General features: G+C 38.6%; 1 protein-coding gene across 2 annotated transcripts in view; it reads right to left on the bottom strand.

Moving 5' to 3' along the window:
- Positions 1 to 14,306, bottom strand: part of LOC110463342 (L-fucose kinase-like) — a 55,371-nt gene continuing 41,065 nt past the window's right edge. Inside the window, exons 23-29 of one of the 2 annotated variants that reach the window (XM_021517852.1) lie at positions 13,396 to 13,533; positions 12,610 to 12,704; positions 12,092 to 12,310; positions 11,108 to 11,207; positions 10,694 to 10,923; positions 10,397 to 10,414; positions 1 to 93 (exon numbers count right to left, since the gene is read on the bottom strand). In XM_021517852.1, the coding sequence (XP_021373527.1) occupies positions 22 to 93; positions 10,397 to 10,414; positions 10,694 to 10,923; positions 11,108 to 11,207; positions 12,092 to 12,310; positions 12,610 to 12,704; positions 13,396 to 13,533 (872 nt within the window). In that variant the 3' untranslated portion in view covers positions 1 to 21. The remainder of the gene's footprint in view (positions 94 to 10,396; positions 10,415 to 10,693; positions 10,924 to 11,107; positions 11,208 to 12,091; positions 12,311 to 12,609; positions 12,705 to 13,395; positions 13,534 to 14,306) is intronic. The other variant, XM_021517853.1, reaches the window with a different exon arrangement.

Raw genomic sequence — 14,306 nt, 5'->3', positions numbered from 1 at the left:
TGTATCCATGGTAACTACGCCTTACTCTTCGACAGTCACCTGAAGACCATCTGTATCCACACAGGCATCATAGATGACCGAACCTTTAGCGCCCTGTAACCATGAAGTATTATAATTAATTACATCCAAGTTCACAATTTGTAAAAGGATATTCAAATATTTGTTTGAAAACCATTATGTTTCGTTGGTATTGAACAAAATAATTGAAACCACATAATCAACAATGACTAGATAACTTAGGAGTGAAAAGGTTCATCACATTTTATCTGACACCAGTGAACCCCCAATCTGACGCCAGTGAAAAGGTTCATCACATTTCATCTGACATGCATGAACCTCAATCTGACACCAGTGTACTGTTCAATCTGACACCAGTGTACTGTTCAATCTGACACCAGTGAACTGGTCAATCTGAGAGTACCACACCTTTGACATGAGCTTGCCATCCAACTGTCCAGCCTGTGATTATGATCTACATTTTCTTATGTACTACATGGTGCTTTAGTATCAAAACATACAAAATATTGACCTTGACCTTCAAATTTTCTTTTAATCCCTATTTGCATACCTATACATATCATAGTGTATAAACACTTCAAATTTCAAAAAGGATCATCTTTGGGATTCTGAGATAATCTTCCAAAACAATGGTGTGTACGGACGGACAGACGGACACAGTGATTACTATAGGGCACCTGCGTCTCTGATGCTAAGCCCTAATTAACATCACAAGAAATCAGAAAGTAATTGACATGCATTATTGTTCTTAAGTGACATATTATAAGAGATACATACTATTGACATATCCAGGAGAATTTTATGAAACTTTCACAGCTTGTCATTTTATTTTTGAGAACATGTTAAAAGTAATCCACCTCAGATCTCATCGCCAGATTCCCCCAGATCTATCTGAATCCACCACCATTAATTATCACACGGTGACTGGGTCACATGCCAATCACTTAAACTATGTAGTAGTTTGGTACAGTGTTAAAGTCACCGAGTATCTCCAGGTAGATACACTGGACAGGTATAAACTACACTGGACAGGTATAAACTACACTGGACGGGTATAACCTACACTGGACAGGTATAAACTACATTGGACATGTATAAACTACACTGGACAGGTATAACCTACACTGGACAGGTATAAACTACATTGGACATGTATAAACTACACTGGACAGGTATAAACTACACTGGACAGGTATAAACTACACTGCACAGGTATAACCTACTCTGGACAGGTATAACCTACACTGGACAGGTATAAACTACACTGGACAGGTATAAACTACACTGGACAGATATAAACTACACTGCACGGGTATAAACTATACTGGACGGGTATAAACTACAATGGACAGGTATAAACTACACTAGACGGGTATAAACAACACTGGACAGGTATAAACTACACTGGACGGGTATAAACTACACTGGACAGGTATAAACTACACTGGGCAGGTATAAACTACACTGTACGGGTACAAACTACACTGGACGGGTATAAAAGGTATAAACTACACTGGACGGGAATAAACTACACTGCAGGGGTATAAGCTACACTGTACAGGTATAAACAACACTGGACAGGTATAAACTACATTTGACGGGTATAAACTACACTGGACGGGTATAAACTACACTGTACGGGTATAAACTACACTGGACAGGTATAAACTACACTGGACATGTATAAACTACACTGGACAGGAATAAACTACATTTGACGGGTATAAACTACACTGCAGGGGTATAAACTACACTGTACAGGTATAAACTACACTGGACAGGTATAAACTACACTGGACATGTATAAACTACACTGGACAGGTATAAACTACACTGCAGGGGTATAAACTACACTGGACAGGTATAAACTACAATGGACAGGTATAACCTACACTGGACAGGTATAAACTATACTGCAGGGGTATAAACTACACTGGGCAGGTATAAACTACACTGGACAGGTATAAACTACACTGGACAGGTATAACCTAAACTGGACAGATATGAACTACTCTGCAGGGGTATAAACTACACTGTACAGGTATAAACTACACTGGACGGGTATAAACTACACTGGACAGGTATAAACTACACTGCACAGGTATAACCTACTCTGGACAGGTATAACCTACACTGGACAGGTATAAACTACACTGCAGGGGTATGCACAGGTATAACTACACTGCATGGGTATAAACTACGATGGACAGGTATGAACTACACTGGACAGGTATAAACTACACTGCACAGGTATAACCTACTCTGGACAGGTATAACCTACACTGGACAGGTATAAACTACACTGCAGGGGTATAAACTACACTGTACCGGTATAAACTACACTGGACAGGTATAAACTACAATGGACAGGTATACCCTACACTGGACAGGTATAAACTATACTGCAGGGGTATCAACTACACTGGGCAGGTATAAACTACACTGGACAGGAATAAACTACACTGGACAGGTATAAACTACACTCGACAGGTATAAACTACACTGCATGGGTATAAACTCCACTGTACGGGTATAAACTACACTGGACAGGTATAAACCACACTAGACAGGTATAAACTACACTGGACGGGTATAAAATACACTGGACAGGTATAAACTACACTGTACGTGTATAAACTACGATGGACAGGTATAAACTACACTGGACAGGTATAGCCTAAACTGGACAGATATGAACTACTCTGCAGGGGGATAAACTACACTGTACAGGTATAAACTACACTGGACGGGTATAAACTACAATGGACAGGGATAAACTACACTGGACAGGTATAAACTACACTCGACAGGTATAAACTACACTGCATGGGTATAAACTACACTTGACAGGTATAAACTACATTTGACGGGTATAAACTACACTGCAGGGGTATAAACTACACTGTACAGGTATAAACTACACTGGACGGGTATAAACTACAATGGACAGGTATAAACTACAATGGACAGGTATAAACTACAATGGACAGGTATAAACTACACTGGACGGGTATAAACTACACTGCACAGGTATAACTACACTGCATGGGTATAAACTACGATGGACAGGTATAAACTACACTGGACAGGTATAAACTACACTGCATGGGTATAAACTACACTGGACAGGTATAAACTACACTGGACAAGTATAAACTACACTGGACGGGTATAAACTACACTGGACAGGTATAAACTACACTGGACAAGTATAAACTACACAGCACAGGTATAAACTACACTGGACAGGAATAAACTACACTGGACAGGTATAAACTACACTGGACGGGTATAAACTACACTGGACAGGTATAAACTACACTGGACCGGTATAGCCTACACTGGACAGGAATAAACTACACTTGACAGGTATAAACTACACGGGACGGGTATAAACTACACTGGACAGCTATAAGCTGCACTGTTGGGGTAAAAACTACACTGCTCAGGTATAACTACACTGGACAGGTATAAACTATACTGCAGGGGTATAAACTAGACTGGGCAGGTATAAACTACACTGGACAAGTATAAACTACACTGCACAGGTATAAACTACACTGGACAGGTATAAACTACACTTGACAGGTATAAACTACACGGGACGGGTATAAACTACACTGGACAGGTATAAACTACACTGGACCGGTATAGCCTACACTGGACAGGTATAAACTACACTGGACAGGGATAAACTACACTGGACGGGTCTAAACTACACTGGACAGGTCTAAACTACACTGGACAGGTATAAACTACACTTGACACGTATAAACTACACTGGACGGGTATAAACTACACTGGACAGGTATAAATTACACTGGACGGGTATAAACTACACTATACAGGTATAAACTACACTGGACAGGTATAAACTACACTGGACAGGTATAAACTACACTGGACAGGTATAAACTACACTGGACAGGTATAAACTACACTGGACAGGTATAAACTACACTGGACAGGTATAAACTACACTGGACAGGTATAAACTACACTGGACAGGTATAAACTACACTGGACAGGTATAAACTACACTGGACAGGTATAAACTACACTGGACAGGTATAAACTACACTGGACAGGTATAAACTACACTGGACAGGTATAAACTACACTGGACAGGTATAAACTACACTGGACAGGTATAAACTACACTGTACAGGTATAAACTACACTGGACAGGTATAAACTACACTGGACAGGTATAAACTACACTGGACAGGTATAAACTACACTGGACAGGTATAAACTACACTGGACAGGTATAAACTACACTGGACAGGTATAAACTACACTGGACAGGTATAAACTACACTGGACAGGTATAAACTACACTGGACAGGTATAACCTACACTGGACAGGTATAAACTACACTGGACAGGTATAAACAACACTGCATGGGTATAAACTACAATGGACAGGTATAAACTACAATGGACAGGTATAAACTACACTGGGCGGGTATAAACTACACTGTACAGGTATAAACAACACTGGACAGGTATAAACTACACTGCATGGGTATAAACTACAATGGACAGGTATAAACTACACTGGACAGGTATAACCTACACTGGACAGGTATAAACTACAATGGACAGGTATAAACTACACTGGGCGGGTATAAACTACACTGGACAGGTATAACCTACACTGGACAGGTATAAACTAGACTGTACAGGTATAAACTACACTGGACAGGTATAAACTACACTGGACAGGTATAAACTACACTGTACAGGTATAAACAACACTGGACAGGCATAAACTACACTGCACGGGTATAAACTACAATGGACAGGTACAAACTACACTGGACAGGTACAAACTACACTGTACAGGTGTAACCTACACATTACAGGTATAACCTACACTGGACAGGTCTAAACTACACTGGACAGGTATAAACTACTCTGCATGGGTATAAACTCCACTGTACGGGTATAAACTACACTGGACAGGCATAAACTACACTGCACGGGTATAAACTACAATGGACAGGTATAAACTACACTGGACAGGTACAAACTACACTGTACAGGTATAACCTACACATTACAGGTATAACCTACACTGGACAGGTATAAACTACACTGGACAGGTATAAACTACACTGCATGGGTATAAACTCCACTGTACGGGTATAAACTACACTGGACAGGTATAAACCACACTGGACGGGTATAAACTACACTGGACAGGTATAAATTACACTGCAGGGGTATAAACTACACTGGACAGGTATAAACTACACTGGACAGGTATAAACTACACTGTACAGGTATAACCTACACATGACAGGTATAACCTACACTGGACAGGTATAAACTACACTGGACAGGTATAAACTACACTGCAGGGGTATAAACTACAATGGACAGGTATAAAGTACACTGTACAGGTATAAACTACACTGGACGGGTATAAACTACACTAGACAGGTATAAACTACACTGGACAGGTATAAACTACACTGGACGGGTATAAACTACACTGGGCAGGTATAAACTACACTGGATGGATATAAACTACACTGGACAGATATTACAGGTATAAACTACACTGTAGAGGTATAACCTACACATGACAGGTATCACCTACACTGGACAGGTATAAACTACACTGGACGGGTATAAATTACACTGGACAGGTATAAACTACACTGGATGGGTATAAACTACACTGGACAGGTATAAACTACACTGTACGGGTAAAAACTACACTGCACAGGTATAACTACACTGGACAGGTATAAACTACACTGGACGGGTATAAACTACACTGGACGGGTATAACCTACACTGGACGGGTATAAACTACACTGTACGGGTATAAACTACACTGGACGGGTATAAACTACACTGGACAGGTATAAACTACACTGGATGGGTATAAACTACACTGGACAGGTATAAACTATACTGGACGGGTATAAACTTCACTGGACAGGTATAACCTATACTGGACAGGTATAAACTACACTGGACAGGTATAAACTACACTGTACGGGTATAAACTACACTGGACGGGTATAAACTACACTGGACGGGTATAACCTACACTGGACGGGTATAAACTACACTGTACGGGTATAAACTACAATGGACGGGTATAAACTACACTGGACAGGTATAAACTACACTGTATGGGTATAAACTACACTGGACAGGTATAAACTACACTGCAGGGGTATAAACTACACTGGACGGGTATAAACTACACTGGACAGATATAAACTACACTGTATGGGTATAAACTACACTGGACAGGTATAAACTACACTGCAGGGGTATAAACTACACTGGACGGGTATAAACTACACTGGACAGGTATAAACTACACTGGACAGGTATAAACTACACAGGACAGATATAAACTACACTGGACAGGTATAAACTACACTGCAGGGGTATAAACTACATTGGACAGGTATAAACTACACTGGACAGATATAAACTTCACTGGACAGGTAAGGTATAAACTACACTGGTATAAACTACACTGGACAGATATAAACTTCACTGGACAGGTATAAACTACACTGGACAGGTATAAACTACACTACACAGGACAGGTATAAACTACACTGCACAGGTATAAACTACACTGCACAGGTATAAACTACACTGCACGGGTATAACCTACACTACACGGGTATAACCTACACTGCAAGGGTATAAACTACACTGTACGGGTATAAACTACACTGGACAGGTATAAACTACACTGGACGGGTATAACCTACACTGGACAGGTATAAACTACACTGCATGGGTATAACCTACACTGGACAGGTATGAACAACACTGGACAGGTATAACCTACACTAGACTGGTATAAACTACACTGCACAGGTATAAACTACACTGGACAGGTATAAACTATACTGGACAGGTATAAACTATACTGGACAGGTATAAACTACACAGGACAGGTATAAACTACACTGCACAGGTATAAACTACACTGCATGGGTATAAACTACACTGGACAGGTATAACCTACACTGGACAGGTATTAACTACACTGCACGGGTATAAACTACACTGCATGGGTATAAAGTACACTGCACGGATATAACCTACACTGCACGGGTATAACCTACACTGCACGGGTATAAACTACACTGCACGGATATAACCTACACTGCATTGGTATAAACTACACTGCATGGGTATAAACTACACTGGACAGGTATAAACTACACTGCACGGATATAACCTACACTGCACTGGTATAAACTACACTGCATGGGTATAAACTACGCTGGACAGGTATAACCTACACTGGACAGGTATAAACTACACTGGACAGATATTAACTACACTGGACAAGTTTAAACTACACTGGACAGGTATAAACTACACTGGACAGGTATAAACCAGGAACCTTAGCAACCTGAATACTAATACCCCACCACTTCACCACTGAAGTGTATCATGTATAAGCCAGTTAGAGGTGCCAGAGTGGCCATCTTGAATCCCGAAATTTAAGTCAACCTTTTTACAAAAAATCTATCCCCTATGTATCACTCCCACCAAGTATCAATAAATATGGCCCCATAAAACTCAAGATATGTCCATTATTGTCTCAGCTAATTTGAAGCTTGAGCGGCCATCTTAAATCTGGAAAATTAAAAGTTGGTCGTTTGATTTAAAGTATATCTCCTTTGTATCATTTCCAGACAGTTTATTGTAATTGGTACAACAAGGGCAACAACACTGGGAAAAGTGTCAGGTGTGCAACAACATGGTGTACCAATCACATGTATATAAAGTTTTGTTGAAATTGAAATATAGAAAAGATAAATATCAGCTGTACAACTGCATGTTTTTTGAAATCTACTTATTAGTTAAGTGTAGATGTCCAGACAAACTTTTTTCCATGGATGAACTGACGGACAAACTGATTCCAGTATAGCCACCCCACACCCTTCCACCTAACTTCAATGCTGGAAATAGACAATAGACAAAACTGTATCCTTCATATATCCAGGGTAATGAACAAGCTGGTACCACACACATTCCTGGTAAACTAATGAACAAACCTGAATCATTCATGCCAGTTAGTAAATCATGTTTCCAATCCTCTTACATGCACTGATCCTATCCTACTGAACACAACATTCCACTAATGTAATAATACAGCATGAATGGAATTTCTAAACGATACAAACATTCATCAACTTTTCAAAAACCATGCAAGTCATTGCATCCTGCTGAACAATGTTAATAGTGAGAAACACAATAAATACAAAAATAATCTTTTTGTAAGCTTGACAATTTAAACCATAAAAATATAAAAAAAACAAAAAGAGCTTGAAATTTAAACCAAAGCCTGATCTTCCCCCGAGTTTTAATTAGTCATTATGATATTTAAATATGTTATTTATAAATTTACAATCTTTTCAAATCTTTGTAAAGCCACTTAATTTTACTCTCACCACCTATATAAGTTCACAAAACATTATGGGGACTAATGGTGTTACTGGGGTATGGAGGGAAAGGTCATCTGGGGAAACGAAAATAATGACTCCATTGTCACAATTGCTCAAAACATTCACACATGACTCAAAGGCCTGATAACCCTAGGTTACTTAGACAACTACGAATTTAGGTTGGTACGTGAAACATTAATATGACCTATGGACTCAAAGGCCTGATAAGCCTAGGTTACTTAGACAACTACGAAGTAAGGTTGGTACGTGAAACATTAATTTGACTTGTTGACTTAAAGGGCTGATCACCCTAGGTTACTTAGACAACTACGAATTTAGTTTGGTACGTGAAACATTAATATAACCTATTGACTCAAAGGCCTGATAACCCTAGTTTACTTAGACAACTACGAAGTAAGGTTGGTACGTGAAATATTAATATGACCTATTGACTCAAAGGCCTTATAACCCTAGGTTACTTAAACAACTATGAAGTTAGGTTGGTACGTGAAACATTAATATGACCTATGGACTCAAAGGCCTGATAACCCTAGGTTCCTTAGACAACTACGAAGTTAGGTTGGTACATGAAACATTAATATGACCTATTGACTCACAGGCCTGATAACCCTAGGTTACTTAAACAACTACGAAATTAGGTTGGTACGTGAAACATTAATCCTAGGTTGGTACGCAAAACATTAATACGACCTATTGACTCAAAGCCCTGATAACCCTAGGTTACTTAGACAACTACAAAGTAAGGTTGGTACGTGAAACATTAATATGACCTATGGACTCAAAGGCCTGATAACCCTAGGTTCCTTAGACAACTACGAAGTTAGGTTGGTATGTGAAACATTAATATGACCTATTGACTCACAGGCCTGATAACCCTAGGTTACTTAAACAACTATGAAGTTAGGTTGGTACGTGAAACATTAATATGACTTGTTGCCTCAAAGGCCTGATAACCCTAGGTTACTTAAACAACTACGAAATTAGGTTGGTACGTGAAACATTAATCCTAGGTTGGTACGCAAAACATTAATACGACCTATTGACTCAAAGGCCTGATAACCCTAGGTTACTTAGACAACTACGAATTTAGGTTGGTACGTGAAACATTAATATAACCTATTGACTCAAAGGCCTGATAACCCTAGGTTACTTAGACAACTACGAAGTTAGGTTGGTACGTGAAACATTAACATGACCTATTGACTCAAAGGCCTGATAACCCTAGGTTACTTAAACAACTACGAAGTTAGGTTGGTACGCGAAACATTAATATGACCTATTGACTCAAAGGCCTGATAACCCTAGGTTACTTAAACAACTACGAAGTTAGGTTGGTACGTGAAACATTAATATGACCTATTGACTCAAAGGCCTGATAATTCTAGGTTACTTAGACAACTACGAAGTTAGGTTGGTACGTGAAACATTAATATGACCTATTGACTCAAAGGCCTGATAATTCTAGGTTACTTAGACAACTACGAAGTTAGGTTGGTACGTGAAATATTAATATTACCTATTGACTCAAAGGCCTGATAACCCTAGGTTACTTAAACAACTACGAAGTTAGGTTGGTACGTGAAATATTAACATGACCTATTGACTCAAAGGCCTGATAATTCTAGGTTACTTAGACAACTACGAAGTTAGGTTGGTACGTGAAAATTAATACTAGGTTGGTACGCGAAACATTAATATGACATATTGAAATCCATCATTGCTTTAAAACGGTAATAATAGAACATAATAGCAGGGTTTTCTCGATGTTAATGTTTTAACCAATGGTGTAACTACAGGGTTTATAGATACTAACATCTTCATCACTTCAGTTATATATAGCATGCATGGAATTTCATATACAAGAATGCTTTCTAACACACATCAATAAACTTTACAAAAAGCATTCAATTTACCTCCTCCTGTTGGAAGATCTAAACAATGAGAAACACAGCAAATATAACAGAAAGCACTTTTTTGAGCTTGACATTTAAACCTAACTGACGTCTCATCTTAACTTTAATCAGTCATGGTTAGATTTGGATATTTGTCCTCTAGCAGTAATGAAATATTTTTGTAAAAGTTACTTTAATTTCTCCCACATTATAAAAAGTCGCACTGGGAATTAATACTACATCAAATGTTGCAAATTTTTCTTTTTCAACAAATAAAAAACATATTTGATTTAAATAAATGATAATAGATCTACTTACCTTTGCGTTTTTTAGGACTTCCTTGATTACGTCCCTTTGCACATTGTCCTTGGCGATGGCATACATGAATCCACCCCCTCCAGCCCCAGCCATACACATACCATGCACATGAGGTTGAAGAACACTCATAAGGGAGGCAACCACCTCCGTTTCACAGCCTGGGGCCATTACCTTCTTCAGTTCCCAGTACCTCTTCAGGCAGTCTCCAACCTTCTCAAAGTCAGTCGGGGCTAGACAAAAACAGGTCAGTTATTGAGGTAATACACGATACACAATATAGAGGCAGTCTCCAACCTTCTCAAAGTCAGTCGGGGCTAGACAAAAACAGGTCAGTTATTGAGCTCATCAGATCTACACAATACAACATATATATTTTCACATGATGGTATTCAGGATTTCAATCACAACACTTACCGTCAATGAAAGCGTGAGCACACTCCTGGGCGAGTCTGACGAGGCTATCCTCAGTCTCTACGATCTGTGGGTTCCTGGCATACCAGTTTCTCACCACCTCCTGTGTACACAACACAACAGTATTTACATTGTGTAGGGATACATTTATGATGGTATTTTATGCAACACAGCCCTGTTTTAGCATATCCTATGATGCACTGTCTAATTAATGTAAGGGCAAAACAAAACAAAAAGAGTACATTTTCTATTTTTGTTTCTGAGGGTGGTATGCATTTTTAAAAGAATCAATTGAACAAATAGTTGGACAGACATTTTTTTCTAGAATAAAGTACTATTTCAATGATTACCATTTTCTGTGAAGATATATGTCAATCAAAATCGATATGAGAATTTATGTCAAAATTGAATTCAACATCACAACATGATTTGTTTCCAATTACATTATCTCTGTTACAGAAATAACTTCACAACTTCTTAGTAAATGGAAAACATTCACATGTACTTCTTGTTTGTTTTAAACTTTGAGAGTTTTTTACTTTTGTAACACTTCGAGAGTTTTATACTTTTGTAACACTTCCAGAGTTTTATACTTTTGTAACACTTCCAGAGTTTTATACTTTTGTAACACTTCGAGAGTTGGCAGGTTTATTTGGAGGCTGCACAATAGAAATATATATATAAATTAAGTGATGTTTAAAAATACCAATATCATTTCTACAATTAATCAAATTAACATTTTCGTTACATATGCTGCTTGAGAGTTAAGCCTTTAAAAATGTTTTAAAATAACTTCATTTAATTATAAATGACATTAAATGATCAAAAGTTGACAGCGATTGTGACAGACAGCAATTTTGACAGACAGCGAGACAGTGATTGTGACAGACAGCGATTGTGACAGACAGCGATTGTGACAGACAGCAGACTGAAATGACCAGATGTGTTATTGTTGGCAGACCTTGTTGAATACGATAAAAGTCAGACCTGGAGTACATTCCTGGCGAGGCGGGTCTTGCCTGTGTAGATGAGGATGATACGCTCACTAATGGCCTTGATAACATCCTCCGAAGGTTTTAGGTCGATAGCATCTACACTGAGAGGAAGCTTGGCATCAGACAGCCCAATACGGATACCTCCCATAATGCCCCCTACTTGGTCCTGCCAACCCCCACCTGTCGTTAACAGCTGCTCAAGGTACAACACCTACAGGTAAGGAAACAGATCAATATACATAACCAGATCTACAGGTATGTCTTGAGACATCACAACATTTACAGGTAAGTAGATAAAATACTTATGCAATTTGAAGAAATGACAGTACTCCACGTATGAAGGTGTTAAGATAAAATATATATTATTAATTGATTGAAAAACAACTTTGACACTTTTATATCTCAAAAATCACAACAATAATTTGAAAACATTATAGATCATTTTAAAAATAACTGAAGCTTTAGAAGGATATCCACAGCCTGTATAAAAAGTCCCAGAAAGGTACCTACTGCATGTATCAATCCTTTCCTGTCACATGACTTCCCAGAAGCCCTCAGCAAAGCGGCCATGACAGCCCCTGCCAGGATACTGCTGGTCCCCATACCTGAAAACAGTCAGAACAGAGTTCTCATCGATTGAGCTCATTTCACAAACTATAACAATAAAATGTTCCCAAATCCTTGCACCTGTCTGACACATAAGTACTGAGACTGACCGTCTTTTACCGATATCTTGTGAGATGTTACCTATAGTAACCAACCTCTGAAACTTGAAATGTGGTTCATGACCCCAAATCAAACTGATACAGTAATTTGAATCCTGATTTTGCACACCGTTATCCGGTCGACACTGAAGTCTATTTAATGGTGGATGTAAACAGCCTGATCCTTGAGAATGTTTTAAAAGTTTAAACACAGACCGAGGGTTTAAAAGTGTAAATACGGACAGAGGGTTTAAAAGTGTAAACACAGACCGAGGGTTTAAAAGTTTAAACACAGACCGAGGGTTGAAGAGGTACCTCGTTTTAGGCCTGATCCTTGAGAATGTTTTAAAAGTTTAAACACAGACAGAGGGTTGACGAGGTACCTCGTTTTAGGCCTGATCCTTGTGAATGTTTTAAAAGTTTAAACACAGACCAAAGGTTGAAGAGATACCTTGTGCAGCTAGGTCATGTAGTGAAATTGTGATATAACTGTTCAGTGAAAAATGTTTAAAAAACTTATCATTGAGCTTTTGCCAACATTTCATGAAAGAGTGGCTAGGAACGAGTACTGATTTTCGACAAACAGACCTACCTGAACCCTGTGGAAGGTTGGACCAACTGTGAATTTCAAATCCACCCCCGTAGTTTTGTAGCAGCTGTTCCTTCAGCGTCAAGTCAGAGTCAATGTTAATAACGTCAGCACAAACAATGGCTGCCTTCAGCAGGGCACCTGGACAGCAAGAAATAACAATTACTACAAAGATTTGTAAAAATAAACACATAAGTCGAGGAATGCCGTAAAATTCCTATACAGACAGTAAATGCCCTTATGAACTCTATGCATACATGATTTTATGGAACGGTTTCCGAGATGCGACTATTATAATAACTTTGAGTGTATTAGGGGACTGTGTTTCAGGCAGTGTAATGACGGCGACTATTATAACTTTGAGTGTATTAGGGACTGTGTTTCAGGCAGTGTAATGACGGCGACTATTATAATAACTTTGAGTGTATTAGGGGACTGTGTTTCAGGCAGTGTAATGACGGCGACTATTATAACTATTATAACTTATTTTTTTCGTAAATATAACTCAACAAGTGTTCCGCGAAGCGGTACGTGATACGCCTGTTAGATGTTGAATGAGGAGTTTGCCACAAAGGGTCATAAGTGCATAAAGTTATTGCGCAGAAATTGTGTTTCAACAATTCTACAAAAGGCCTTAAGACCGTAAATTATGGCTGAAGTTTGAAATGAATCCATTCAAAATTTCTCAAGTTATTGAGCTGAAAGTGTCACGTCAATTCTATAAAGGGCCATAACTCCCTTAATAAGAGGCGGATAATGGTTATCAAATTTGAGCAAGCTTTCATATAAATGAACCTTCCTATGAAGTTTGAAATGAATCCATTCAAAATTACTCAAGTTATTAAGCAGAAACTGTTTCGGCAATTCTACAAAGGGCCATAACTCCGTAAATAACCTGCGAATAATTTTGGTTA

The sequence above is a fragment of the Mizuhopecten yessoensis genome, unplaced genomic scaffold (genome assembly GCF_002113885.1).
Source record: "Mizuhopecten yessoensis strain PY_sf001 unplaced genomic scaffold, ASM211388v2 scaffold10889, whole genome shotgun sequence".
In the NCBI taxonomy this organism is placed as follows: domain Eukaryota; kingdom Metazoa; phylum Mollusca; class Bivalvia; order Pectinida; family Pectinidae; genus Mizuhopecten; species Mizuhopecten yessoensis.
Note: the sequence above shows the minus strand (reverse complement) of the source record. Positions and strands in the feature narration are given on the sequence as shown.